Consider the following 23,242-nt stretch of genomic DNA (forward strand, 5'->3'; position numbering starts at 1 on the left):
GACTCTACTTTCACATTATTGAAATTGTAATTTCTTCACTATTTTCCTTATATTTTTGCTATACTCTCTCACGTTAAAAAACTGTCTCACTTTCAATAAAATAAATAAATAAAAGTATATATGTTGTGGTAAATAGTCTCGGGTTATACAGAAACGAGTAGAAATTATAATATTGTAGTTCGGGTAGTTTAAGACTGAGGGTCGGAGGGTCCCGAGCCTATAAGTGTTCTTAGAGGGAGAATGCTTCCAAAGTCCCCTTCTGCAGTGCAATATATGCTCTATTTATAAGGGAACAGATGAGAACACATGTCGACTGTCCGGCATGCTCGTCACGTGTTTTACATGCCCTGGGAAGGTCGGCGGCATTACAAATTGATACACGTAGACCTCGATTCTTGACATGTCCATCTTCTAGAATAGGAAGTGCTCCTGGTTGGAATACCCGATCCGAGACAAGAGGTCGGGACTGAATCAACATTCCATAACGAATATAATACTCGTTGAGTCAGGTTGAATCCGATCGGGAATTGTTCCTCGCACCCTCCAGGAGTACATACCGATCACATACCCGATAGGTTATCCAAAATATATATCTTATCATAAATACTTCGTATTTTGATAGTTTTTCTGTACTTTGTAAACTTTCTGAAAAAAGAAAGCTTGCTAGGTGAGTAACAAAAATACATAAAAAATTTATTTTATACAAAATCATATTATATCATTTTACCATGGGTAAAATTTATGCGATGAGAACAACTTTAGTGTCTCAAAAATTATGAAAAGAAATTGAATTAATTTGAATGCTCTTAAAATTTGAAATTAGATATGTGGAGAATTGCGTTATTATTAGTTGATTGTTGAAAGTTTGGAAGTCTACTAAAAGCTATGGCGCGGCAGGGAATAGGGGAGTAGGGAGCATCTTCCACACGCAACTTGCAATCCTCAACCAAACCTCGGGAATATCAAATTTGTTTATTAATCTGTTTTGTGGATAAGACTTTTGTATTTTCTCTTTCATCTTTATAAACCTTCCCAACAATTTACACATAGCCATCCCAACTTTTTATTTTCTTCAACTTCTCCCCCATAATGTCCCTATTTTGTTTCATTGTGACTTTGCCTTGTTAATGACCAATCAAAACAGAAAGGAGAACTATCAAATAGACAACTAAATTTATTATGTGTAATTAGGTTATTGTAGTTAAAAGCATGCAACTGAAACATTAAACAAGCAAAAAAAAAAAAACTTTAAGCAGTATGAATTTAAATTATTCTTAAAAAAAAAAAGAAGAAGAAAAAGGGTCAATTAAAGGGGTTTGGGAGATATTTAAGAAAGTTTTGTGGCTTATATTAAATTAACCGAAAACTTGAGGGTCGATTGTAATTAATTCCGACAGAAACCAAATTACAATTAAGGCGGGAGATTACACTTCTAAACGGTTCTTAAAAGAGAGGGAAAAGAAAATGGAAGCAAAAAGGCTATCATCTCCACGAAGCAAAAGAACAATTAAAATTTGAGTATTTTCCTTTGTAATATAAATATATAATTTCCTTTTCCGATGATTATCATCAATGGCGGATCCATACGGAACAGGCCATCACTCTCTCGAACCGGAGGATATGTCTTCGTTTCTCCAAAATCTTCTCCACGGCGCATCCACTTCAGCTGATGGAGACGACGGCGGGGTGCTGTTCCCTCGCCCGGCGATGGAGGCTACGGATTTCATGGGTCGGATGAGAGACGGAGCTTCTGCTCCTGCGATCGAGCCATCTCCGAGCCTGAATTTCTCCGATCCTTCTTTATTTTACGGAGCGCAAGTGAAAGAAAGTGCAGTCAATGCGTTCTCCTCGGCCGCAATTGGGGATTTTGATGCAACTGGCTCTTCCAAGCGGATTGAGTTCGAAAATGATAACAAGGTAAAATTATTTAGACTTAATTGACGAAGATTAAAATAAAAAAAAAATCATCAGTTAATTGGAAACAATTCTGATGAATTTGACCAATACATTTTGTTTAAATTGCTTCGCTTATATGTGCAAAATTGTTATTATATGATGTTATTGGTTTTTCATACACTTAATCCTAAGAAGAACTTGGGCTTCTGTCCGGCCCTGATTATATAACATCTAAGATTTGCCTGCACTTGCTAGAAGCCTAGAATGCTTAGTGGAAATATTAGTAGTTTCAATTAGTGGATGATTAATGAGTAAGGCTTTAGCAGGGTTGTGAAACTTCAGATGCACTGAGTAATCTGGCTCAGCCGCGGCCCTCGAAGAGGAGCAGATCAGCAGAGGTTCATAATTTGTCTGAAAAGGTTTGTTTTAGCTTAAGTTTCTAATGTTTTTTTTGTTTTGCATTTTTGAAAGATGTGAATTCTGGATTACATGTGATTAACTGCTTTGCACAGAGGAGAAGGAGCCGGATCAATGAGAAACTTAAAGCGTTACAGACCTTGATTCCAAATTCTAACAAAGTACGATTCGGGCTCACTTTATTTTTCAGAGCATTTTCCCATTTCAAAATGTTGCTTTCTTATTAGTCTTGAATGTGTTTGTTCTGTACGATAGACAGACAAGGCATCAATGCTGGATGAAGCCATTGAATATTTGAAACAGCTTCAACTGCAAGTGCAGGTATTGCTTCTGCTACTTTTGTTGTGTGATTCATTATGATTCATTGTCAGTGTGATGTACAAACAATTTGGATCCACAAGTAAATGAGTACAATGAATTTATTGAGGCCTTTGGGTTTATTGAGTGAGATGAGAAAAATAAATGCAATATTTGAAATAATATGAAATGACACGGTTCTGGTCTCAATTTCATTGTTATTACACAAATAATGTTTGCTTAATACTTATTAGGCATTTAGCATTCATTTTCCACCTGGGTGGATGGAGACTTGTGTGCAGGATCTACTATTTCTCTCGAGTAAATTGTCTAAATGTGGATAGTTTTGATTGAAAATATTGTTTCTTACCTTTTCTGTAATACACTTTGATAAATATGAAGGCTGTATTATAGTATACTAGGTTTGCAGAAGATATAGATGGAGTTCTCACATTATTGTATAGAGATTTTCTGCTCTGCTTTGTTCATTGGTTGCACTTGTTTATTGGAACTGGTTATTACTTAAGCTACAATGATAGTAAAAGATGTGCTAGCTTATATTCATGTATCCTTGGGTAATTGATTATATGATGGTGGATAAATGAATTGTTTGTGAGTAGAATTTGAACCTTTTACACACATATCTTAAATTAACAAATACTGGCACCAAGTTGTTCTCCCATATGGGAGGTTGTGGTTCGAGCTTCAGTAGAGGCGATATTGACTTTTTGTGCTTCAGTAGGTTGAGAAAGTAGTTATGAACAGATACTGTATTGTAACAGAGTCAGTAGTACTTAAAAAACAGCGTGAGAAGTACATGGATTGCTTGCTCTATTAGAGGCAGAACTGATTGTCTCATAGAACACTATTTGCAGCACATAGGCCATGTTTGTTTATCAGCTTATCCGCCATCTTTTAGCAGATTTGACCATCTTTAGCGGTTTGACTTTGTCAAACCGATAAAGAAGACGTTTGGTTAATGGCTTTTTCACTTAGCGAATTGCTGTCCAATCCGCTACAATTGACATGTTACTAGGAGCAGCGTTTAACATTAGCTTTTCTCCATTTATTTTCTAAATCTCAATTTTGCCCTTGTTTCTCTCTTTTTTTTTTTTCATATACGATGACTTGCTGTATGCCTCATTCCATATATCTAAAATGCAACTTTGCATTCCTATAATTAAATTTAATAGCTATTTTCCCCCTTTATTTTTTGAAAGCTAGCTATTTTTCCCCCTTTATTTAATTCTTAATTAAATTTAATATCATACAGTTACATTTTTTTTTTAATTTGGTGGCATACACTCACACTTATTTTATTCAATTTCAAATGTATTGCTCATTTGAATTAATAATTTTTATATAGTAAATGTATTGCTCATTTGAATTAATAATCTTTATATAGTTATAATTATTATAATATTATTACCAATAATAATAAAAAAAATTAACTAATGTCCTTATGGGTCATTTTACATGTTAACCGCTATTCTAAACAGCTAATTTTACCAAACGTCTTTTTTACAAACCGCTGATACAATCTGCTGGTCAAACTCACTAATCTAATCCGCTATTTGTTAACCGCTAACACAATCCGCTAACGCTAATCGCTAACCGCTGATTGTCAAACAAGGCCATATTTTCAGTTGCTGAAATCTGTCCTTTCATCTCTTCTCTGTAATTCAAGTCAAATGTTTTCAGCCCTTTGCCAAGATGGAGAAAGGAATTAAACCTTTTTGCACTGCTATGCTTTGTGTCATCTCAATCTGATTCCAAGCAGACAAAATAATCATATTATCATTACTATGAATCTGATCATATATGGCAAAACCATTTAGTGGGGTTTTAGTGCTTATTACATAAAAAAAATACTAGTAATTGGAACATCTATAATATTATCTTTGAATTGCAGATGCTGACCATGCGGAATGGATTGAACTTGTACCCGGGTTATTTCCAGGGATCCTTACAATCAGTCCAACTGCCTTCATCTGGGGGTGAATTTGACAAAGGAAATGCAATGCTGAACACAAGAGGATCAGCAGCTACTTTTTCTGGAAACCAAGAAATCTTAGCTCAGACCAGCAGCTTTCAGATTTCTAATCAAAATTCCACAGCCCATCAAACTATGGAAAATAACACTGCTAATTCAGAGAACCCAATAGCTCTGGGAACATCAATTCAAAACCATTATGGACTTCTTAACCAGTTGGCATCTACTAAGGTAAAAACTAGTTGCAGATGTTACTCAACCGTCGTGTATGGAGACCAACTCTTATGTTTCATCTACACTGCAGGATCTGTGCAGGGACGATGCACTATCAAGATTGCATTTAGAGACGAGTTGCTCTGGGAACAATTCATCACCGGGCATCTCTTCTTAGTCAGCAAAGAAATACAGGTTGAATTTATTGGCGAAAATATTGAACATCTCTATTGTTTGTATGTATAATGACTTCCCACCAGCTCAAAGGATGCTGAGATATACTGAACCTATTTAGTCTAGACATGCCAAAACAAGCATCAACATGACTCCTGGAACTGGTGAACCTATGATGTTCCATAGTAATTGACAACCTTTATTTACTCCCAAGTTGTTTTGGTGCCATTCTTAGGCAAAAACCATGGTCTACTATTATTGGTGATACCATGCCATGATGCCATTTCTTTGCAAAATGAAAGAGTACTGATATTACAGTATGAAATGGTGGTTTTACAGCGTCGGTTTCTATCTTTCTGATGATATTTTGCAGTGTCGGCAGTGTCCTTTTGGTCCATCTTCCATCCCCATACGGCCTCCCAACTCCTCGACAGGGATCCAGGAAATGCCAATCCGGGGTACAAAAAACTTCTCATAATCCCATCACCGTCAAAATGGTTAACACAATAAGTTATCTTATGACATAATTTGCTATTAATTATTTACTAATTGTCAAATACTCTTTCCGATGTTAACCATTCTTGCATTCCTACAAGGGTTGGTTTTCTGATTTTATAATTGTATTAGCAGTTTGTTTATTATTTATCTTAAGTTGTTGGGTGTTTTGAAATTAGAGTGCGGGACATGTTACCTTAATTAGAAATGTTGTCTCCATACAATTCTTCTTCCATGATGGACTACTTAAGATTTGCTTCCAGCGTCAGGTTGAATGTTTGATTCTTGCCACAAACATTAAAAGTTTGAGTTCTTTGTGCATTGAATTGTACAATATGATGTTGAGTTTCGAAGTTAAATTGATTGTATTTATCCCTTCATGATCTTTGGAGCGGATTTATAAGGTCTAAAATATAATTTTTGACAAAATTTAAAAACTTGAGTGATTAAAAAAAACAAAAGTAGTAAACCAATCAAAAATCCAAAATTATAATAGGGACTAAAGAAATTAAAATGGGGAAAGCAAATGTTGAAATCAACATCATCATCAGTTCCCAATAAAGCCAAATGGTTCACTAACTACCCTTGTGCAAACTCGTGAACCATAAAACCCAACACGCAAATACATACATCTTAGGATTCCTTAATTGTTTAGACTATACTATAAATACAACATAATTCATACGTCATTTATTAAATAAGTTCATAATTATCACTTAAATTCAATTGAGCTGCTATCATTAAAAAGAAGAATCCTTTCATTATATAAAATAGAAAAAAGTAAAAAATATTAAAAGACTGTCTATTTTTCTCTCAGTACCATTGACCATTGTACAATCTTTTTGCTCTAAAACTGTCTTTCTCAGACCAAAATTTGGCCACTTTGCTCTTTTCTCAGGGGCTCCATACTGATCTAGAGATCAAGAATATGATCTCATGAAAGAAGGAGAATCTATTTTCAGTGATTCAGTAGGCCATCTCTGATTTTCATCTTCTTCCATGAGCCCAGCCATGTCTGCACAAATTTACTGTTACTAGTAGGATGAATTTTGTTTTATTATCTTAAAGTGTCATTATTGCTATTTGCTAGTTGTATTAAAGATTGTATTTTTTTTTTTAATAGAATGATTATCCCAAAAATAAAAGTGAGGTTTAATTTCCACCATTTCTGCAAGCTCCATCATTACTAGTTACAGGCTTACAGCTGCTATAACCCTCTACCTACTTTCGCCACTGACCCACTCTCCTTCCTGGGCATGCACACGGTACTGGGTTCTTTATTCTTGTTTATATTTGTTCTGCGACGGTTCTTTGTTGTTCGTAGGTTTCGAGGTGAATAAGGTGAGGTATGTCGGGGTTTCTGAACGATGAGCTCTCGAAGCGGACGACTGTGTTCGGGTTGAGGCTATGGGTGGTGGTGGGTGTCTGTGTCGTAGCCGCAATCGTGCTGGTTCTGTTCTTCATCTCCCTGTGGTTAAGCTCCAGGCGCAACGGGAGGAAGAAAATCATGGCGTTTCTTCCTCACAAGAAACCCAAAATCCCCAACGTGTCCAAGGAAATCCAGGAGATACGGGTCGACCCATCTCGGCCTCGGCCCGAAAGCCCGAAGCTTTCGCTGGTCGCCATGCAGGACCCGGTGCCGGAGCCCGAGGAGGAGAGCCGGAGCTCCGGTGGGGATCAGAGAATTCACATGGAAAATGGGAAGGGTCATATAATTTTGCATCCGGCCCGGCTTGGTCCGGGTAGCGGGTCAAGCCACGGGAGTGAGAAACCTCGGTCCGGTGATCAGGCCATAGGTGTTGTACCGGAGGTGTCACATTTGGGGTGGGGCCACTGGTACACTCTTAGAGAGCTCGAAATATCCACAAATGGGTTTTCCGACGAGAATGTCATCGGAGAAGGTGGCTATGGCATTGTCTACCATGGTGTTCTTGAGGATAATACAAAAGTTGCTGTCAAGAATTTGCTCAACAACAGGTATCCTTAAACATGTTTTTTTTTTTTAATGTTAAGAATCCCACATTGATCTAAGAGAGAATATATGGGTTTATAAGTTCACGACTTAGACTAAACTAGTTAATTGTTTGGATTCAATCTTTTAGTGTGGTTTGATCCATGTGCATTATGCAATCTTTTATGATTCTTAAACAGATTTTTGAGCTATTTTGTGGGGTTCTTTATGTGATAATCTTTTCAGAGGACAAGCTGAGAGGGAATTTAAGGTTGAGGTGGAAGCGATCGGGCGTGTGAGGCACAAGAATTTGGTCAGGTTGCTTGGTTACTGTGCAGAGGGAGCTCATAGGTACTTCGTAATCTAAACAGATGCTTGAGAGTAGGCATTCAAGTGTGTATTAGATTTGTAAATTGGATTGGGTTCGGGGTTATTGAATTTATGTGATTGGAGTTTCCAGGATGCTTGTGTACGAGTACGTGGACAATGGAAACTTAGAGCAGTGGCTGCACGGGGATGTAGGGCCGGAAAGCCCTCTGACATGGGAAATTCGAATGAATATTGTTCTCGGAATGGCGAAAGGGTATAATTCTAGCTCTTGAATGCCACTAGTTAAGCCTCTGTTCTTCGGTTGCAATATATTGTAACAACTGAAGCTTGGTTGTGTTTGTTTGCAGGTTGACCTATCTGCACGATGGACTTGAGCCCAAGGTTGTTCATCGTGACGTTAAATCGAGCAATATTTTACTCGATAGGCAGTGGAATCCAAAAGTATCCGACTTTGGCTTGGCCAAACTCTTGGGCTCTGACAGGAGTTACGTCACCACTCGTGTTATGGGAACATTTGGGTATTTTGACTATTTACTCTTTTTGGTAATAGCTTCCCTTTAGCTAGACGATGAAAAATGACTTGTTATGCAGCTATGTTGCTCCAGAATATGCTAGTACGGGCATGCTAAATGAGAGGAGTGATGTATATAGTTTCGGAATTCTTCTTATGGAGATAATTACCGGGAGGAACCCAGTGGATTACAGCCGCCCTCCCGGAGAGGTTTGTTGTCATTCATAAAATTGTGTTTTCGTAAAGATGCTTTATTAGGTTTCCTTGCAATTATGTTATTCCGTAAACCCTAATTCTTAGGTGAACCTAGTTGATTGGCTTAAAACTATGGTTTCGAACCGCAATGCTGAAGGAGTCGTGGATCCCAAGTTGCCCGAGAAACCTTCTTCAAGGGCATTGAAACGTATCCTTTTGGTCGCTTTGCGTTGTGTAGACCCAAATTCTCAGAAGAGGCCAAAGATGGGGCATGTACTACACATGCTCGAAGCCGACGAATTTCCTTTCCGAGATGTAAGTATGATTGTTCCGACTTTTTTTTTTTTTAATTTGTACATTGTTTTATGTGCACATGTATATTTCTCTTGAAGCATCAAGTTCATGAGCAGCTTCCATTGCTGTGACCTCGTTTGATACATACTGTATTAAAGCGGTCCGTCTTTTTCTTTCATGACAATTCATTGCATTTTCCTAACCCCAAACTTCCACAGTATCGAGCATAATTATTCTTTGTACCAATTGCCCAACATGTAATGAACAACTTTAATGAGTATAGGTGAGTTGTTACTTTTGTGGAAAATGGAGCACATGGACTTACAAAATTTTGTCTTCAGATGTAGGCTACTTTATGTAAAGATGTGACACTTTAATATCGCTCCCCTGGCGCATTCATCAAAATTAATTCGATTACCTTATACTCTTGAATAGTTGAATGGATATTGGATAGATGCTTCATTGCTTCCTTGTTTTAATGCACAAACCGGTTTTCATCTCAGGACCGAAGAGCTGGAAGGGATCACCCGTCGCGTTCTCCTCGTGAGGATGCAGAAGGGGCGATGGAGAAGCCCGTTACTGAATCATGAGTAGTGTCGTGCCCTCGTTTCTTCTGCCACTCGAGGTGTTATCGATCTGTAGGTTTGACGAGTGTAAATATCGTTCGATTTCACACTTCCACTTAGAGTTAGATCTATGGTCATAAGAGCTATGTGGTTTGTGGTTATAAGGCATGGAGTTTACTGCAATGGGTCCTATATATACTAATAACTTGAGGCACTGTAAGCCATGCAAAAAGACAGGGACAAGAGAAACATTGACAACTAGAGGTGGGCATGCCTGCCTTTGGGGTTCTTTTATTCATTTTGTTCCCTTCTCATTTCTTGGGTTTTCATCCTTGTTTTTTCCCCTAAATCTATCACTGTTCCATGATTTTGATTGCAATTCATCTGTGGGAAGAAATTGTTGTGTGTAATCAATAATGCAAGTGCATTGATGTCATGTGTTCCGTCCACCACACATGTGTACAAGATACAATGTATGTGGCCCTTAGGGTTGGAGTTCAGCCTTTGGAAGAAGGTACAATGTATGTGTGTCCCGAGAGGAGTGATTGAGTAGGTTATTACATTGTTCTTGTGTCAGAAGGTCACAAATTTTATTCTTGCTAACACTCTCTTGGTCGAATTAATCGCATACTTTTTCTAATGCGATTTATTCTTTCAGTATAATATGCGAGTTATTACATAACAATATGATTTTTCTAGTACACGCATTCAGATAGTGAGCAACATGTTTCTCTCTTCACACAAACAAAAATACAAGGGTTTGTGGTGCATTTCCCAAATAAAGGGAGTGCTTCAAAAGCCATTTAGGGGAGTTTGGTTCAGATTAAATTATATAACCAAGGGAGTATAAACATTTCTAGGGAATGAAACATTCCCTCCCCATAGAATATAACAATCGAAAGGAGACATGACAAATGGGCCGCATTATAAGGCAGCCCAATTGGGAAGCAGTGATATAAAATAATCAGTGTATTATGGGCTGTATTAATTTGAAGCAGGCTCTTTTTATGGGCCGAGCTTTGATATACACAGCCCATAACAGTTACAATTGCCCTCGTGAACCCGCCGCAGAGGCTTCTTTGTTGCGCTGACTATAGGGAATTGCAAGTTGGCAAAGCAAATATATGACTCATCCCCACACCATTCATGAAACGATTGGATTCCATTCCACCAATAAATAAATATTTTAGTAATACAAAGACACTCTTACCACATTCATACTTAATTGTAAAATTGATTTATATTCAAATCACATTTAATTTACATTTTATCACCTCTAATAACATAAGAAATTAAGACAATAAGATAAAAACACCAATCAAGTTAGTCAGACAATTAGTTTGATACACGCACGGGTTTAGTTCAATGGTTTAGTGGGCATTATTTAGAGTAAGAGACCAAAATTCGAACCTCGGTGACGACAATGTGAGAATTATATTCAAAGTGTGCAGATTCCTTGTGCACACCGACATTTGACCGTCTCTACTAACTCATTAAGTCACCGTAATTTACATACTCTGACGGGTCGATTTGGGATAAGACAATTAATTTGATTATTACAAAATTTTAAATTTGACTTTTCATAAAATCTACCTTATAAGATATGTTTCGTAGTAAAAAGAAAAAAGAAAAGAAATTGAGACAATAATATCTACTCAAAGCTGTCATTTCGGTGTAGGAATAGTGAATTTGGTGTACGCGCTGGTGCGTGCCATTTAGCCAACTGGAAAAAGCTGTCTGACAGACGAAAGTACCAAACCCATGAGCCTTCCCTCAATAATTACCACTTTATTCCTTTCTCTCATCGTCGGTGACTAATGGGATAACGCAAATCTTATAATCCCTGTCAAAACCGTCAACCAAACACCGATTTCCTTATTCCCTTTTTCTATTCCCCAAAAATCCACTTAAACCCCGTCCCCGTTATTCTGCTATTCCTCAGTAAGTCTGTAACGTAAACTCTCCCCTTCACAGTGGGAATTGGTTGTCTGGGGATAGGAAAATGCACGCGAAAACTGATTCCGAGGATACCAGCTTAGCCCCGTCGTCGCCGGACCACAACCGGAGACCGGTGTACTACGTGCAGAGCCCGTCGCGTGACTCTCACGATGGAGAGAAGACGACGATGTCCTTTCACTCTACTCCCGTGCTCAGTCCTACCGGCTCTCCTCCGCACTCCTCCGTCGGCCACCACTCCCGGGAGTCCTCCTCCACCCGCTTCTCCGGCTCGCTCAAGCCCGGATCCAGGAAGATCACGCCCAATGACGCCGGATCCGGCGCCGGCGGCCATAGCCGGAAGGGGCAGAAGCCGTGGAAGGAATGCGATGTGATTGAGGAGGAAGGGCTTCTCGAAGAGGATCGCTCTCGCAAAACCCTCCCGCGCCGCTGCTATGTCCTGTTTTTTGTTCTCGGCTTCTTCGTTCTCTTCTCCTTCTTCGCGCTCATTCTCTGGGGCGCCAGTAGACCCCAAAAACCTAAAATCTCCATGAAGGTCAGTTCAATTAAAATGTCGGATTTCCAAATCTCATACGTATATTGCATTGATTACCGTAATTCAGAGCCCTAATTCTTCTCTCATGTCGGATTTCGTTTACAGACTATCACCTTCGAGAGTCTCGCAGTTCAAGCTGGTTCAGACAATACAGGAGTTAGCACTGATATGATTTCCTTGAATTCCACTGTGAAATTCCTTTACCGCAACACTGCTACGTTTTTTGGCGTCCATGTTACTTCCTCCCCCGTTGATCTCTCATTTTCAGAAATCACAATTGGCTCCGGATCAGTAAGCCCTTCACCTTTCGTTCTTCTCAATTAACTTGGTTTCAGTTTAGAACTAGCAAAAATTTCTCTTCAACTTAACAAAATGGTAACCAAAAATAGGGGCAACATTAGCTCCTTTGATCAGTCTTCATAGTAAAAGTAGTGATGAATGAACTAATATACGAATCTTGTAGGAATGCACATGCATTGCCTGTGATCTAGTCAAGAATCAGTCTTCCTAGTAAAGGTTGCTATGAATGAACAAAACCATGAATCTTGTAGGAATGCGTTGCCTCTTGTTGAAGTATGAAACATAGTGAAATGCACTGGGATGTCTGTGATCTAGTCCAGGGCAATGTAGAAAATTATCTCCTTTGATCTGTCTTCCTAGTAAAAGTTGCGATGAATGAACAAAAACCTGCTTGTTGAAGTATGAAACATAGTGAAATGTACTAGGATGTTTGTGATCAAAGTGGTCTTAGTTTCAACTTACTAAATTGATTTTTTGAAATTTGGTTGAATTAGCTGAAGAAATTCTATCAATCAAGAAAGAGCCAGAGGACAGTAGTGGTATCAGTGGTAGGGAATAAGATTCCATTATATGGAAGCGGGGCCAGTTTGAGCCCGCCAACAGGAACTGCAGCCCAGCCTGTGTCATTGAAACTGAGCTTCGTGCTAAAATCAAGAGCGTACGTCCTGGGAAAACTGGTGAAGCCCAAGTTTATCAAGAAAATCGAGTGTTCCATCGTTCTTGATCCCAGAAAGCTCAACCACCCGATTTCACTCAAGAATGCCTGTGCATATGATTGATTGATGATGATGAGGATGAGGATGAGGAGTCGGTTATGGTGGGTGAAGTTTTGAGTTTCTCTTTCGTTTCTACTGTCATTGAAGAAAATGGTAATGGTGCATAGCTGGGGACAGAGCTGGACAGAGTTTAGGATGGTGCTGCCTTAGTGTTTTGGGAGACTATTATGGCTGCCCAAAGAGTGGGAAAATGTAAAATATAAGCTTGCTGGATTTGGTTGTGACTTGCTAGGACTAGAATCTTAAACAAGTTTTTGTACCAGCCACCTATTATGATGGAAGTAAGAATGTGACAATATTCATTTCCTTTGTTTATTCATGTTGTTATATATAAATAGCCTGTAATAATTTATTCCCTGTACCACCAATTTCGTATAGTATAATGTTATTTATTTATTTAGATTCTCAATCTTTATGTTTAGTCTCATTATTAGTTTAGACATTTACAAGGAGTTTATTACATTGGATGAAATTCTCACACTATGATTGTTAGTACTAGAGTAATAAATAAAACTTTTTGAGTCAAGTAATAGAGTAATAAATAAAACTTTTTGAGTCAAGTAAGTGAAGCGGGGTTTATAATTCCAATAGTTGTCAATCATGTTTTTTAAAAAATAAAATAAACTATTACAAAAGTTTTCTATAGTCCAAACTCCAAATTAAATCACTACAAAAAGTCAAAAATAGTACTCCGTAAATTTTTTTTTTTTTTTTACTTACCGCTGAAAATCCAAACTATCAGAAGTTTTCATAACTGTTAATGGAGAAGAAAAATGACAGAATTACTTTGGAAGGTAAAAATATGATCGGAAAATGTATCAGCGGCAACGTGTAATACAGGAACAACCTCGAGTGTAAGGCCGAACAGGGCCGGTTGCTTTATAACAATCGTGTGTATAGTACGATCTCCCTGAGCCAGGCGGGCATGGAATTCGGTTTGCCGATAGCGCTCCGTACGAGATGTAGTAATGTCCGTAATGCTCCGCATGTTGCCAATACAACGACCTCCGCTCAACTCCGACGTCGCCGCCGTTGAGATCTACATCCTCCTGGCCGTCTATCGAATCGGGAACCGAAAGCGACGTCGTCTTAGGCCACTCCAGAGCCTCTGCCATGAGCGGGAAGCTGTTGTGATCAGCCTGAGCACCGACATTTGAAGCGAGAGCTAAGATGACGGAGAAGAGAACGAGACGGAGAGCCATGGAAATGGTGGTTAGAAGGAAGAGCTAGCAGCCTATCAGTACACTCTGTAAGTTTGTAGATCGAGCAGTTAGGGCAGTTAATATAGAGAGAAGGGGGGATTTAGGGTTGGGGGGGGGGGGGGGGGGGTTACGTAGGGTTTGATAAGGGAGGGCGGGAGTCACGTGGTGAGTGCATTTAAGCGGCGAGCGGTGGTGGCGGTGGTTGTCGGAATCCTTGCCGGCGACTTCACCACCATCTTCCTTAATTAGCGCTGCCGTCTGCAATTCGTAATAACTCTTCGATCCGCGAGATTACTTACGGAGTTACGGATTAATTAGTTGATTTTAACAATTACAAATTAATTAGTTTTATGGATTTATTTTTCAAAAAAAAAAAAAAAGAAGGTTTATGGATTTAAGACATTGGGCCCAATTTCATTGGACCAAAGCCCAAATCATGTTCATATTATGGGAGCCCAGCCCAATTCTTCACGCGTAAAGTAGAAATTCAACAACTTTTAAGGACGAAGATGCAAATAGAGAGGGAATCTTCATTGTCGCCTACCACGGCCAGAATATTGATCAGCACGACCTTCGTTTTTCTCTCTCCTTCCAGTTCTCTTCTTTCTCTCTCTACACTCCACCATAGCTATGGCTTTTCCTCAGCAGAAACACTTCCAGCAACCGCCGCCTCAACCACACCAACAATCCAAAGCTTTCAGGTAAGCTATGAATACCTCCCCGAAAAGTATTTAAAATTCCATTTACATTACTCAAAAACCCTAGCTTTATTGTTTCTGACGATCATTTTTTCTCTCAGAGATTTATATAACGTGGAGGGTCAGATTTCACAGCCTGTGGCTTACTTCAACGGCCCTAATCTTCCCGATCAGTCTCAGCATCCTCCTTATATTCCTCCTTGTACGATTCCTCTGATCTTATTTAAGCTAATTACTCGATATTTGTTATGTGAATTTGATTTAATTCGTAAATTTGTGTTTTTTTTTTGATACCTTGGGTGTCAGTTCAAGTGGCCGGATTAGCTCCTGGTACTGTGGAGGAAAGTGGGCAGGATTTGCAGTGGAATTATGGGTTGGAGCCGAAGAAGAAGAGGCCAAAGGAGCAAGATTTTCTGGAGAACAATTCTCAGATATCTTCTCTGGACTTCTTGCAGCCACGATCAGTGTCTACTGGCCTCGGATTGTCCCTTGATAATGGGCGATTGGCGTCATCCGGGGACTCGTCCTTTCTGGGTCTTTCTGGGGATGACATTGAACGCGAGCTGCAGAGACAGGATGCCGAGATTGATAGGTACATCAAAGTTCAGGTCTGTCCCTATTCATCAAAAAGGGAGAAAATTTTGATTCTTTTTCCAATATTTGCTTCTTTATTTGTCCAATTGATGGTTTCGGCTGGATAATTTTTTTGAATGAAAAAGGATATGGATATGTTCGGATTAATTCCTTTTGTGTGTCTGTGTGTAGCATTTTGCCTATGGATGTTGCAAGTTAGTGTTTTTGGAAGGTTAAAATTTTGCTTGAATCTTCTCTTGTGTGATAAACTATTCCAAATTCCAACCATTTTGATTTATGGCTTGTAGTTGATCACATTTTCTGTTCCTATTGAGTTGTATGTTTGTTGCTTTTGTAATTTATAGAAACCTACATACCTCCACTTCCCCACCCTAACCTCCCTCCTCCCAAGGAAAATATAATTAGTAAATGAGTTTCAAAAGATGCCTATTTGTGGTACTACTATGCAAACTTGAGAGTGCCCTTTCAGATGAAGTTATCTTTACACTCAAACCTTGATAGTGCTTGGCCAATCAAATACATTAGTCCTTGGCTTGCTATTGTCTCATATCATGCATATAACTTAAAGAGTCTTGATTGTGCTTCTGTTGCTTATTTGGTTTGCAATATCTTGTGTTTTGGAAGGGTGACCGTTTGAGGCAAGCTATTTTAGAGAAGGTTCACGCGAATCAACTACATACTATATCCTATTTTGAAGAAAAGGTCATTCAAAAGCTACGTGAGAGAGAGGCTGAGGTTGAAAACATCAACAAGAAAAATGTCGACCTTGAGATGCAAATGGAACAATTAGCTCTGGAGGCCAATGCTTGGCAACAGCGAGCCAAATACAACGAGAGCCTGATTAACACACTCAAATTCAACTTACAACAGGTTTATGCTCAAAGCAAAGATAGTAAAGAAGGATGTGGTGACAGTGAGGTGGATGATACAGCATCTTGTTGTAATGGGCGTGCCATTGATTTTCACCTGCTTTGCAGGGATAGCAATGAAGTGAAGAAGTTGATGACTTGTAAGGTTTGTAGAGTCAACACAGTATGCATGCTACTGTTACCATGTAAGCATCTCTGTCTGTGTAAAGAATGTGAAAGTAAGCTTAGTACTTGCCCATTGTGTCAGTCCACAAAGTATATAGGTATAGAGGTTTATATGTAATTGGATAATGTGAATCTAATTTGACGCTAATGTATATGTATTCAGTGACATTATTCCCTTATATTTTCTATACTTTGTTGCTTACCTGTTCAGCGACACTATGTATTCTCTACAAATGTACTATCCAAAGTCACAGACTTTATTATTACCCAGTAAAAGTCTGGTCTTGTTTAGGAGTCTTACATGGACAGAATAGTGGGTGTTTATATCGTGTGTATATATTTGCATCCATTTTTTTTATTTTTTTTTAGCCTTTTGTTTTTTACTTGAATTGTGTTCAATTAGTTTGCTTATCCCCACCTTCTTCTTTGTTGTTCCCTTGGTGCTCAAATAATAAACTACCTTAGAGACAATCTACAGATCAAACAATCTTTAGATATCTTAGGCTGTAGTTATCTTCAAGCTGCTTATCTTGGAGCCTGCCTTCAGAATTATATTTGGCCCACTACACCTCCATATTATAGTTCACAGGGAAAGAGGTTCCCTTACCTGAAAACTTCAAATGGACCTAACAGAAAATTAACATTTTTGCCACCAAAACCAAGACAAGAAATCAGCAGTCTTCCATGAACTTGGCCTGTTTCAGGGTGTGAACAGGCTTAGCAGTCCTTCAGCGGGTTGGTCTATTCAATACTTGCTATCCCAGCTGAGTATTCTCTATCATCTTTTGTCCCCTATGAGGTCAGTAATAATTGGAATTCACAGCTATAGATTAAAGTACTTTGGTGTTGATTCAGTTGAGTAACTGCCAAGACCTACTTGATTGCATTTTAGTCTGTACATTTGGTTTCGAAGAGCAGAATTAGACTGATATGATGGTGTTATGCTTGTTCAGTCTGGACATTCAGGCCTGAGGGAGACCATAATGCAGATGCCATGCGTGTCAGGGAGAGTTATGGAGCTAACTATTATATAGAAATGTGCATAACCTGAACTATTTTTATTGCATGTTTGCTTGAAATGTTTTGCATTATAAATGATCTGTGAATCAGAAAGTGCGAAGATATGTATATGATAATATGAAGCTTATGGTATTCTTCTGTTGGTGTTGTTTCAGTCAGAGCTGCTGGGTCTTTCACTATTTCAGTGATAGATTCCTAGGATCCTAGACTGATATATGACCATGCTTTAACAGAATCTCTTCCTTCTTGACTTGATAGAATTGTGTGATTGTTTTTGAATGTGTACATACTATCGAGTATCGAGATATGATAGAAATTTATTTAGTTAGTAGTTTTGACCTTTGATATCCATTAGTAAAAACAGATAGTAATGCATCATATCTTATTACTTGGCACTTGCATTGATCTAATAAATTGTTGTGTGGTGAAATATAATGGGCTTAAGGTGGAAAATGGGAGTGTTCCAACTTCCAATTCATGCTACCTTAAGGTGTCACTGTACTGCTACAATTACAGAATTACCCTTGATGAATTTGAGCTTACACTCAGATTTTTGAAAGGCTCCTGAAGTAACACTTGGTGGAGCCTATGGGACTGCTGTTTTATGCTTCTGGGCAGCAAAATTCTCTTTTTTAGATTCTCATCTTGCTTTTCTTGTTGGGGTATTGTCAAGGATGGATGTATTGTGGTACCAGGGAATGGAGATAGTAAAGCAATAGGTGAGCAAAATCACCTCTTTTTATTCATTCACCTCATCAGGGTGGAATTGTGTCAGGGGAGAGCTTTTCAAAGCGAATAGTCAGGAAATCATTTGCTGCTGGGGATGCGATGCTATGCTATGCTTTGCTTTTCCAATCTAACTGCAGAAAAGGGTCATGGATTTCGATCTCCATCACCAAAAGACACCAGAGTTCTTGAAAATATGCAGTTTGGTGGTGTCAAGGAAAAGGGGTGATTGGTCTTATCTTCATCATAATTTACATCTCTTAGTGCTGCTTTTAATCTTATGAACTTTGCCTTTTTCTTTCTTTTCTGAGAATGAGTTTTACGGGCATGGGTTAAAGAAGATTCACTACTTCTGCCACAACTTGTTTTTGTTTTTGTTTTTTTTTAAAGATTTATTTTTATGGGAAATGAAAAATGAGAATAGTTAGTGAAAATGGAAGAAATTTTTAGTTTCAATCATGATACAAAGGCTCCTTATATTCCCCATAAAGCTGTTTTTTTGGTTGTTGCTTTTTCTATGTTCTCTTGGTTTTTGCTATAGTGGGGTCTGTTGTGGCCTTCTAACTTCCACTTTGGTATATCTAAAATCTCTTTGGCCTGTGAGAGAGAGAAAGAGAGAGATGGGATTTTGTTCTGGAACCCAAATATGCATTTTATACTCTGATCTGCATGCCAAAGCTGCTTGCTTTTGTAAATCCATCAATTTGTAGGTCTGCCAAAGTGTAAACTGTCTGTGTATATATCTATGGTATTGGGACTCATAATCCAAAAGGCTGATTCAATACCATTTTGACTTCTTTAATATTATACCAAAAAAACTTTTATAACTCCCTATTACTTTTGGATTAAACTTGCCTATGAATTGCTAAATTCTCTTGCCACACAGTCCCACACTTTGACTCGCCAGGATAGTAGATAGGTAAATTATGGTAACTCTGCGGTCCATTAGATGAGAGGATCAGTGCAGGTGCTCACAAGGAGCCAAACCTAACTCTCTTACTGTACCTGCTAGAGTTCAGTCCTATGTTCTTGTCCATTATCTACTACTCAGGAACCAACTGAATTGCTCGTGCAAGCACTTTTGGCTGTTTTGGGTTAAACTCTGAACACATCTCCAGAGAATTCAAAGAAAAATTCTCTAAATTTTAGAACCCTGGCCTGCATATAACAAGGTGTCATTGGGGGGGGGGGGGGGGGGGGGCGGGGGAGGGTAGTTGATGGAGAAAGAACAACTGGTTGAGTTGCATCCTGGAATGAGTGTGTAGATTAGTTTGTCTTTGAAAGCAATTCATCAACCAGTGTTTCATGGTACATAAATAAACTTATTTGACCCATATCGATCTGTCATATGTTATCTTATAGAGCTTCCAGTCTTCCATGGTCCACTCAATCTGCAAACACAATACTATATATGTATATATGTTTGCATACTCAACCCATATTTGTGTACAGCCATGATGCTTGTACTAGGTGATGATAATTTTCCCTAGTACTATACATGTATGCATGAAAATTCTTACAGAAGAGTACTTTCTTACTTACTATAACTTTTTGTGTAGTGGTAAATGCTTGATCTAACAATTAGTATTAAAGCCGGTTATGATTTCAAATTAATTATAATTTTTGAAGTATTGATAAAAATCAGGATTTAATAATGGAATCAAGAGGATTCACCCAACCCCAAATTGGGATAATAATGAAGTGATGATATACCTTATAAACTTCTCATCATCAACTGTCCATTAAAATTGATGGTGTTAAAGAAAGAGGTTAATTATAGGTAGCTATATATCTTAGCTTATTAGGTATATGATGAGATATTCATTGCCCCAATCAAATTTACAACTCATATATAGTACTGTGTCCATATGCAGTAATTATTGGGCGTGTCATAAAATTTCACTTTTAAGCAAATATATATGTATGGTTTTGCAGGTAGATGCAGATGTGTTTTGGGCGGTGGTTTGATGTGTATGCAAGAAATGATGGCCTGGCCATGGAGGGACCCATTCAAAATTTTAATGGACTTTTCTTGATTTTATCATCACATTTTTATCCTTAGATTGAGGAGTTTGTGGACAACTTCCGTTCACTACTTTCTTTTTGGTATGTAAATCAAAGATTTTATTGTGTAAATTAGTACTGTATTGTTCCTAAAAGGTTGAGTTTCCAATCTCAAGAATCTCACACTCCAGTATGATAGAACATCTGAGAAAATATAAATCATGGTAATTCAGTTAAACAAGAACTCACGCTCCAGCCCGATAGAGCTTCTGGAAGGATGTAAATCATGGTAACTCAGTTAAACAAAGAGACTAGACCTTTGCTTACTGTGCACAAGGAGTCTCATTACTTTAAGAGGTTACTCCCACACTGCTGCTTGTGAGACTCGATTTCATGTAATTGTTTCTAAACTTCACCCATTTGACCAACTGAGTTGTATATGTAGTATGCAGTATTGATAATATTGAGTATGATCATGTATAGTATGAAGTATATCGTAATAGTATTAAGTATTATACTATTATTGATACTAATACTAATAGTATCCATAATAACAAAGTATAAAAAATAATACCAATACTAGTATGCTTAATTTAGTTAATTATGTAGCTTTAATTTACAATCCCTTATAGACACACAAAATAACTTAAATCGATTGAAGGAAAGAATTGTTTCTAATAATAATAAGTTTGCCATAAGCTCCAATCTTGTAACACTAATAAAGTGTTTAATAAAACATAATCTTTAATTTCCTATGTGGGGCCATTACAAAGAAACAACAACTTTTACGGAGTATATGTTTTACCGTTCATCAGCCACAGTATAAAAAGAAGAGAACAGAAGAAGAAGAAAAAGAAGGTGATGTCCATGTGATTCAACAGCCTTTGTGTTCCCCTCTTCAATTTTAAGTTTTATATAACAAAATATTATTTTTCCCTCAAATGAGTTGTCGAGTGATTAAAACATAATTACCATATCAAAATATTTTGAGATTTTTGTCAATATCGATCATTTCAATTAAATTTACTGTACATAATTTTTCTAGTGCGATTTATCTTATTGATATATTTTGCTATTTTTGTCAACACCGACCCTCTCTTATGTCTTTGTTTGTCATTTAATCTTGTCTTGGACTCTTGGTCATATGGTGTTCGTACTAATCTTACCCAAATTTGTGGGGACCGGATCTCCCATCAAACGGGTCTAATCATCTTTTGGTGCAAAATAATATGAGCAATTTAAATTATTTCTTATATGGTCAATCTCACTATGATTGATTATTTAGCCTTTTAGCCATCCATATACGTAGAAGGTAATAAGTAGAGTTAATATCAATTTCTAGGTAATAAAAAGAAATATATCTACTATTTGATGTATGTATTGAAAATACTTTGTTGGACGAGAATCATATTTTATTCATACAGAAACCTATTTTGAGGTGATATTAATATCACTTTTAATTTAATTATAATGGTAATTTCATTCTTAATCATCAACTATTAATAATTTGACTGCTTTATCTTCTTAAAATTCACCAAAAAAAAAAATGATTTGACAGCCCAAATAGTGGTCTAAACTTAGGAAATCCAAGCTTATCAAGGATGTCTAATAGAGCGTTAAGTTAAATAGTGTACTAACAATAGTTATACCGTGCAACCGAATGGTAATGTACCATGCGCATGGTGCATACGATGCAAAACGACGTTGTTTTGACAAAAAATGCGCGTCCCACTTTAAAAAAAAAAAATTCAAATTCGATTCTGGGCAATAGCATTATTGTGGATATATAGTTATGAATTTCTGGATATATAGTTATAAATTTGTGAATATATAGTTATGAATTTATGGATATTTAGTTCATTTATTGTGGATATTTAGTTCATTCATTGTAGATATTTACTTCATTCATTCACTGTGGATATATAGTTATGAATTTATAGATATATAGTTATGAATTTCTGGATATATAGTTATGAATTTATGGATATTTAGTTCATTCATTGTGGATATTTAGTTCAATCATTGTGGATATTTAGTTCATTCATTATGAATTTTTACTTCATTCATTCATTCATTGTGGATTTTTACTTCATTCATTCACTGTGGATATATAGTTATGAATTTGTGGATATATAGTTATGAATTTCTAGATATATAAAAATGTTATTGCCGGGAATCGAACCTGATTTTTTCTTTAAGTGGGACGCACGTTTTTTTAACCAAAACGGCGCCGTTTTGCAACCGTATGCACCTTGCAAGGTGCATTCGGTTGCACAACATAATTTGCGGTGTACTCACGCATCGTTGTCGCCACAACATAAAGAACAAAACTTCGTTACGGCCTAATTCTAATAGGTAATAAATAATATAGCATTCCCTAATTTTCATTAAGTTTAAAATAAAGGTTCATTACATTTACAAATAATATCTTGTTCTGAAAATAACGATATCATTACTCATGTAAATCAAGCATCAAACTATCAAGAATGATATGAGGCGGACAAAATAGCAAGTAATACAATCAGACAAATGAATAACCTTCCTAGCTAATATATTAATACTGTACTGTTTACTATACAACATAGGTGATTTACCAGCCTCTTTGTTATACTTTACCTACTATGATTACAAAGCCAGTTTCATTCATAGTATACTTTTAGATAGCGATTTTGAATTTTATCATAAATTAAAATATTTATTATGCAACTCATATAATTTTGAGAGATGGGTTAATTTGATTTTACTATGTAAAAAATCACTTTTGCTACACAATACACGCATGCTAGTGAAGAGATAGATTTCTTTTAAGAGGAAGTTGCTTTTATTGTGTGTTTGGTAAAGGAGCTTTTGCATGGGAGAATTGAATTTGTAGGTGTTTTTACCACCCAATCAATCAAAATAACAACTTTTCTTTGACCAAAGTAAAAACATATATGCTAGCTTACTAGTCTTGAAATAAAGTTTTCACTTTGTGTCAAGAGGCCCTTTATTGAAATTTGAATCTTGATAGTACTATAAGTAGCCACTAATGGATGTCCATATACTCAATAAATAACATCAACAAT

At 37.3% G+C, this 23,242-nt stretch overlaps 5 protein-coding genes across 8 annotated transcripts; 4 read left to right on the plus strand and 1 right to left on the minus strand.

Annotated features, from left to right (window-relative positions):
- The first annotated feature begins 1,454 nt into the window (after positions 1-1,454).
- On the plus strand, positions 1,455-6,650 carry LOC109149388 (transcription factor SPATULA-like). 2 transcript variants are annotated; one of them, XM_019297131.1, is made up of 7 exons: positions 1,455-1,917; positions 2,223-2,315; positions 2,409-2,474; positions 2,569-2,634; positions 4,523-4,834; positions 4,908-5,011; positions 6,384-6,650. In XM_019297131.1, the coding sequence occupies exons 1-6, from the start codon at positions 1,573-1,575 to the stop codon at positions 4,992-4,994; spliced, it is 969 nt and encodes a 322-aa protein (XP_019152676.1). In that variant the 5' UTR covers positions 1,455-1,572; the 3' UTR covers positions 4,995-5,011; positions 6,384-6,650. The 2 variants fall into 2 exon arrangements, with proteins under 2 accessions (XP_019152676.1, XP_019152677.1); XM_019297132.1 differs by lacking the exon at positions 6,384-6,650 and adding an exon at positions 5,364-5,704.
- On the plus strand, positions 6,297-9,904 carry LOC109149386 (probable serine/threonine-protein kinase At1g01540). 3 transcript variants are annotated; one of them, XM_019297128.1, is made up of 8 exons: positions 6,297-6,522; positions 6,810-7,462; positions 7,683-7,787; positions 7,897-8,019; positions 8,114-8,284; positions 8,358-8,487; positions 8,578-8,787; positions 9,270-9,904. In XM_019297128.1, the coding sequence occupies exons 2-8, from the start codon at positions 6,834-6,836 to the stop codon at positions 9,354-9,356; spliced, it is 1,455 nt and encodes a 484-aa protein (XP_019152673.1). In that variant the 5' UTR covers positions 6,297-6,522; positions 6,810-6,833; the 3' UTR covers positions 9,357-9,904. The 3 variants fall into 3 exon arrangements, with proteins under 3 accessions (XP_019152673.1, XP_019152674.1, XP_019152672.1); XM_019297129.1 differs by having other exon boundaries at positions 6,297-6,498; XM_019297127.1 differs by having other exon boundaries at positions 6,297-7,462.
- A 1,203-nt stretch (positions 9,905-11,107) lies between these two features.
- LOC109149390 lies at positions 11,108-13,308 on the plus strand. The gene is made up of 3 exons (XM_019297133.1): positions 11,108-11,823; positions 11,929-12,114; positions 12,618-13,308. The coding sequence occupies exons 1-3, from the start codon at positions 11,335-11,337 to the stop codon at positions 12,900-12,902; spliced, it is 960 nt and encodes a 319-aa protein (XP_019152678.1). The 5' UTR covers positions 11,108-11,334; the 3' UTR covers positions 12,903-13,308.
- A 329-nt stretch (positions 13,309-13,637) lies between these two features.
- LOC109149206 (protein RALF-like 34) lies at positions 13,638-14,101 on the minus strand. The gene is made up of 2 exons (XM_019296870.1): positions 13,803-14,101; positions 13,638-13,653 (listed from the first exon to the last, which is right to left on the minus strand). The coding sequence occupies exons 1-2, from the start codon at positions 14,099-14,101 to the stop codon at positions 13,638-13,640; spliced, it is 315 nt and encodes a 104-aa protein (XP_019152415.1).
- A 522-nt stretch (positions 14,102-14,623) lies between these two features.
- On the plus strand, positions 14,624-16,727 carry LOC109149387 (probable BOI-related E3 ubiquitin-protein ligase 2). Its single transcript, XM_019297130.1, has 4 exons — positions 14,624-14,802; positions 14,901-15,001; positions 15,106-15,407; positions 16,018-16,727. The coding sequence occupies exons 1-4, from the start codon at positions 14,732-14,734 to the stop codon at positions 16,543-16,545; spliced, it is 1,002 nt and encodes a 333-aa protein (XP_019152675.1). The 5' UTR covers positions 14,624-14,731; the 3' UTR covers positions 16,546-16,727.
- The last annotated feature ends 6,515 nt before the right edge of the window (positions 16,728-23,242 follow it).

This window comes from Ipomoea nil, unplaced genomic scaffold (genome assembly GCF_001879475.1).
Source record: "Ipomoea nil cultivar Tokyo-kokei standard unplaced genomic scaffold, Asagao_1.1 scaffold2159, whole genome shotgun sequence".
Taxonomy (NCBI): Eukaryota; Viridiplantae; Streptophyta; class Magnoliopsida; order Solanales; family Convolvulaceae; genus Ipomoea; species Ipomoea nil.